The 5926-nt window shown below is 36.6% G+C and overlaps 1 protein-coding gene across 3 annotated transcripts in view; it reads left to right on the top strand.

Moving 5' to 3' along the window:
• The window catches only part of BMPR1B (bone morphogenetic protein receptor, type IB), a 262703-nt gene that overhangs the window by 217552 nt on the left and 39225 nt on the right, over positions 1–5926 (top strand). For all 3 annotated transcript variants that reach the window (XM_006874690.1, XM_006874689.1, XM_006874691.1), the window contains exons 5-6: positions 1350–1446; positions 2476–2614. In XM_006874690.1, coding sequence (XP_006874752.1) covers positions 1350–1446; positions 2476–2614 — 236 coding nt within the window. The remainder of the gene's footprint in view (positions 1–1349; positions 1447–2475; positions 2615–5926) is intronic.

The raw sequence follows: 5926 nt of genomic DNA, 5'->3' as shown, positions 1-5926 counted from the left end.
TATATATGTATAAAGATATGCATATGTATTATATATTATTAACTCGTAGTGTGGCACTTTAGGATCAACACTGAACTTCACAAGACAAGGTTGGCAGTTCAAACCCACTAGCTGCTCTTGGGAAACTATACAGGGTTTCTGTAAATTGGAACCACTTGCCAATATTTAGCAACAACATATCATATATGGAGTTTGAGAAATTAGGCTCTTTCTTTAAAAATGACAGCTTTGGAAACACTAAGGGCCAGTTCTGCTCTGTCCTGTGGGGTTGGTATGAGTCACAGCAACTTGATGGCATTGGGTTTGATTTGGTTTTATGTTGGAGTTAAATCAGAATGAAAAATATTTCATAACTTGTTCTATAAAAGAATCACACAATGATTCTTTAAGTAAAAAATATGAGCATTCTTTAAAAATATGATTCCTTTTATGAAAACTTGATCTACGTACTTTTAAAGGGCATCTTTGTTTAACTGTTTCACACTGATAAGCCATAGATTTGGGAATGGTTGAGGAGTCCTGTCCCATGGTATCCACCGTACAATAACTATGTGCTCTGTGTACCTTTATATAGATTTTTTAAAAGAGCTGATTTGTGATAAAAAGAGTACCTCTGAAACTATTTAAAAGCTTATAAGTAGATAGATGAACTATCTACTTGTATTTTGGATGCACAAGTTCATTTACAAGTTACTGGGTGGTACAATTGGTAATGTTCTCAGCTTTATACCAAAAGGTAGCGATTCAAGCAACCCAGAGCACCTCTATAGAAAGACCTGGTGATCTGCCTCCAAAACATCACTGCCATTAAAAATGCCGCCATTAAAATATGCACAATTCTGCTCTGTAACTCCTGGGGCTGCCTGGAGTCAGAATCAACTTGACAGCAACTGCTTTGGTTTAGATTACTCTTACTCTGTGGTTTTGTCAGATGTTAAGCCTATCCTTTTCAGAAAGGAAGAAATAAATGTCTTTAAACAACTTTTTAGTGGAATGATGATTCATGCCAGTAAAACTGTTTAATTTTTAGTGGATCTTTTTTCTCCCCTAATCATATAGCAAAGGAGCTTTTAGCAAGTTCTATGGAACTCTGGTAGTGTAGTGGTTACGAATCGGACTGCGAACCGCAAGGTCAGCAGTTCGAAACTACCAGCTGTTCCGTGGAGAAAGAGGAGGCTTTCTGCTCCCGTAAAGATTTACGGACTCGGAAACCCTGTACAGGGTTGCTCTGAGTTGAAATCGATTCCACGGCACATAACAACAACAACATCAGGAAAAAATTGCTTTCTAATTTTGAAGTGAAAATATTCTCTGTATTATGACTCTGTTTACTGTCTTTGTAATTTCAGACTTTGTTGATGGACCTGTACACCACAAGGCCTTACTGATATCTATGACTGTCTGTAGTTTACTCTTGATCTTTATCATTTTATTCTGTTACTATAGGTAAGTTTCTATCATGCACATGTAGAATTTTGAATTTTGGTGGTCTTCCTTTTATATTCCACCTGCTTTTCACAGTAGCTTTTTTAACCCAATTGCATCTTAGATTTAATTGAAAATATCAGTTACAATTCATAAATATTTATCCCAGTGAGAATGTAAATAAATAATGGATCTCATTTCTGCCTCAGATATTAAAACCATGCAGATAGATTTAATCCCTATGAAAATTAAGATAGTAAATTCAGGAGCTGGCTGCTACTGAGGCTTGATTTCAAGCAAAGTAATAAGTTATGTTGAACTTAACGCTAGTAATTCCTTATCTCTTGTGTTAAAATGCCCCACTTAGTATTGAGAGCTTGTAGAGGTAATTTGAATATACATTATTTAAAAAATCAATTGATTTATATGTTGTCATTGTTAAATATGTTAGTTACAAATTATTTTTTGTTACCTAAGAATTTCCACTTAGTGAAATAACAAGAACCTTTTAACTAGACAACCTTTCTCTTTTGAACAATTTAATAATTTGTATTTGTAATACACTCCTAACATGGGTAGATTAGTTAATTCAACTAAATTCCTTTCTATTGAAAGAAATTGCATTACTGACAGTTATAAAGCTTCATTTTATTTAATTTACATATTATTTCTTTATACCTTATCTTACAGAAGAGAGTTAACTTTAATGTGTTTTGTAAACCAAAAGTTTATATCTTTAATGGTTTAAAAACTATAAAGGAAAAGATTTTAGGGATTGAATATTGGAACTATATTATAAAAGCACAACAATGTAATATGCTTGGTTATATATAATTGTTAAAACATGTGGTTCACTTAAAATATATATGTTAGCAAAATCATTGTGATTTGTTTTGGAAATCATAACATGGTAACAAGTAAGTACGCATTTAATCCTGTATTACATTTCTGTGTTAGAATAAAACATGCTACAATTAGTTTGAGCTGCAGTGTTTTGCCTCTATCATTGCATTCACTGACTAAAATTAATTTGCTTTTTTTCATTTTTAGGCATAAAAGACAAGAAACCAGGCCTCGGTACAGCATTGGGTTAGAACAGGACGAGACTTACATTCCTCCTGGAGAATCCTTGAGAGACTTAATTCAACAGTCTGAAAGCTCAGGAAGTGGATCAGGCCTCCCTCTGCTGGTATGAAAGGAACATATCTTGTATTTAAAGGAAATAACAGGGTATCATTTTACTGGACAGGGTCAGCGCTCCATGTAGAGAGCTGGACATCGGCTCTCAGATGCCAGGCTTCCAGCTAACACTTTGACATACAGGGAGTCAGGTGATTGTTTTTTAATGTAGGTATATGGTTACATTCTAGACCCTCAGTCATTGTGATACAGTTGTTATTGTGAAGTGCTGTTGAGTCGATTCCGACCCATAGTGACCGTGTATAGGGTTTCCAAGGAGCAGTGATGACCTTGAACCACTGACCTTGCAGTTCAAACAACTTTGAAAACAGAGTAGATTAAAAATCATTAAACGTGGACCTATCTACCCTCTGTTTTCAGGAAGGATTGCATTACTGTACTTTGTCCTGACTTTTGAAGTCAAAATGATCTGAGTGCTTCTACAAAGGAAAAAAAGCTGTGTGTATGTTTCAGGGTGAAGTCTACCCTTTTCCGTTCAGGAGAGATTTAATTTTCTTATGGTCAAAACTGCCAGCCTTGAAAAAAAATATGCCTAATCCAAGCCTATTATATTAATTAGAAAAATGACCTTTATAGATAGTGCCCCCACACCCACCTCTTACCCCCCAAAAAGAAAAGAAAATTGTTGGAATTGGGTGAAAACAACAATTTTAATGAGAAATTAATACATCCCTTAATAAACTCCTAATATGGATTTTCCTATATTTGTGTCCTGGTTCTGACTTTGAATGTCTTATTTACTTTATTCTTTTGCTTACCTTTTATTTCATCCTAAAAATAACATTTTTAAGACCAGATCTAAAACAATGTGTGATTGAGACTTTATGACCAAAGCGATGATACTTAAATGCTTTTATTTTAATTTTTGGCAGGAATTTTTTTGATCAAATTAATATGTATTTTGTTGTTGTTAAGTGCCATCAAATCGGTTCATAGAAACCTTGTAAAGGGTTTCTGAGGAGCAGACAGTAAGTTCAAACTGCTGACCTTGAGGTTCAAATTGACATTGCAGTATTATAAATTTTTTGGAAAGAAAAGTACAACTATAAGACCTCCTTTGATGTTGATGAGTTAGATGGCCATGCTCTTAGTATTGAAACCAATTTCAAATCTCCAGCATTTTTCCTTTTCCAACCCGTCTTTCTCAATTCTCCACAGTCATGTCTCTAAGACTCTGTATGTTAGTCTGCCACTTCCCTGGTTTAAAGCATTCCAGTGCTCAGTAACACTTTTCTTTGATTGCCATGCATGGCATATAAACCTAAACTACTGCCCAGTCTCTACTTTCACTTCTCCCTGCCCTGACTAGCTTCCTTAGCTCTAATATCAGCCTGAAGTGATTGTTTTTTAAATTCAAGTTACATTTTCAAAGTTCCATATCCTTGTCAATGCAATTTCTTATGGCTCTCATATTGATGTAGCCCTGAAGACCTAGCTTGCATTTAACCTCTGTGCTGGCTTAGCATTTATCCCAAACTGAGTCAGTCCTTTTACCAACTGTAATAACAATTTTTCCCCCTAACCATTTCTATATGTATAGTTTGGTGACATTAGTGCGTTCTTCAGGTTGTACACAAAGTCTCGCTAACCTCTTCCAAATTCTTTGACCACTATTAACATAAAACCAATGAACCCTAAGCAAAAATTCCTTCTTTCACACTTTCTCCCACTCCTGGTAACTGCTAAGAACTTTCAGTTTCTATATATTTGCTTATTTCATATAACTGAAAGCATGCAGTATCTGTCCTTTTGTGATGAACTTGCTTTGCGAAGCATAATGTTTTCTAGGATAATCTGTGCTGTGCCATACATCAGGATTTTATTCCTCTTTATGGATCGGTAATATTTTATTATTAAGGAGTTCTGGTAGCATAGTGGGTACAAATCGGGTTGCGAACCTCAAGGTCAGCAGTTCGAAACTACCAGCTGTTCCGCAGGAGAAAGAAGAGGCTTTCTGTTCCCATAAAGATTTACAGCCTTGGAAACCCTGTACAGGGTCACTATGAGTCAGAACTGACTCCATGGCACATAACCACAACTACCACCACCAATATTTTATGGATGAGTAATAGTTCATTGAAGCTCAGAAACCACAGTCTTTGGTATGGGTTGTACCTCAATGTAATGAAAAGAAAAATCTTCACAACTTGAACAATAAACAACATCCATATCTATGGAGAAAATATTGAAGTTGTCAAAGACTTCATTTTGCTCAGATCAACCATCAACACTCATGGAAGCACCAGTCAAGAAATCAAATGACCTATTGTGTTAGACAAATTTGCTGCCCAAGACCTTTTTAAGGTGTTGAAGAGCAAAGATGACAGTTTGAGGACTAAATGTGCTTGGTGCAAGCCATGATATTTTCAATAACCGCATATGCATGTAAAAGTTGGACAGTGAGAAAACAACAAGGAAGCTGTAAGCTACCACATAACATGGATGAACCTTGAGCACATTATGTTGAGTGAAATTATAGTCAACCACAAAGGAGAAATACTGCATAGGACTACAATTGTAAAAGACTAAGAAAAACAAGCCATACTAAAAGGGAGGGGGGGTTCTTTGCTGGTTACAGGGATGTCGTGGGTGGGGGTGAGGTGAGGGGAGGGAGGGGAAGGTGGCACAGGGTGGGAAATAGACACAGGATAGTCTGGATATTTGAAAGGAGGACAATACACAAGAATGGTGAGGGGAATGGAAGAACAAGGCGGATGAGAGAACAGTTAGGCAGGTTTGCATGGGCTAAGTGGTACAGAGGTAAATGATGATGTATGCACAACCTTGGAACAACAGGGCTCTGGAATACATGGATTGAGGCATGGTTTGAATAGGTAAAAGGGGGAAAATAACATTAAGATGCTTGGCTGTCTTTTGAATCTTGGTTTCCCTTGTCACTTGAGGGGTAGAGAAAGAAATAGTCAGAAATACCACCATAGAAAGTTTGTAAGTCCATCTGCTACCTATAACTGATTGGGATACCTAAAATGGAACTACAACTTGCCCAGTGAAGGAGGCTTCCTGCAGAGCCTCTGCATTACATAAGACCATAGGTGGACTCCTGAACTCCATCCAGAATCTTCTGAGGTGGGAAATTTCCACTTGAAAGGACAAGCAGACCAGTCTGGAGAAGCTAGAATAACAGAAGATACTTCTTGAAAGAAAAACTGACAGGAAAAATAAAAAACAATTAACAGCAGTCCGAAATACTACTACAAGAACAAGCAAGTTGCTCACCCAGGAGACATCAAGGCAAGTGGTCAGGTCCCCTTAGTGCAAATCCCCTTCCAAGACTAAGACT

The sequence above is a fragment of the Chrysochloris asiatica genome, unplaced genomic scaffold (assembly GCF_000296735.1).
Source record: "Chrysochloris asiatica unplaced genomic scaffold, ChrAsi1.0 scaffold00294, whole genome shotgun sequence".
NCBI lineage: Eukaryota > Metazoa > Chordata > Mammalia > Afrosoricida > Chrysochloridae > Chrysochloris > Chrysochloris asiatica.
Note: the sequence above shows the minus strand (reverse complement) of the source record. Positions and strands in the feature narration are given on the sequence as shown.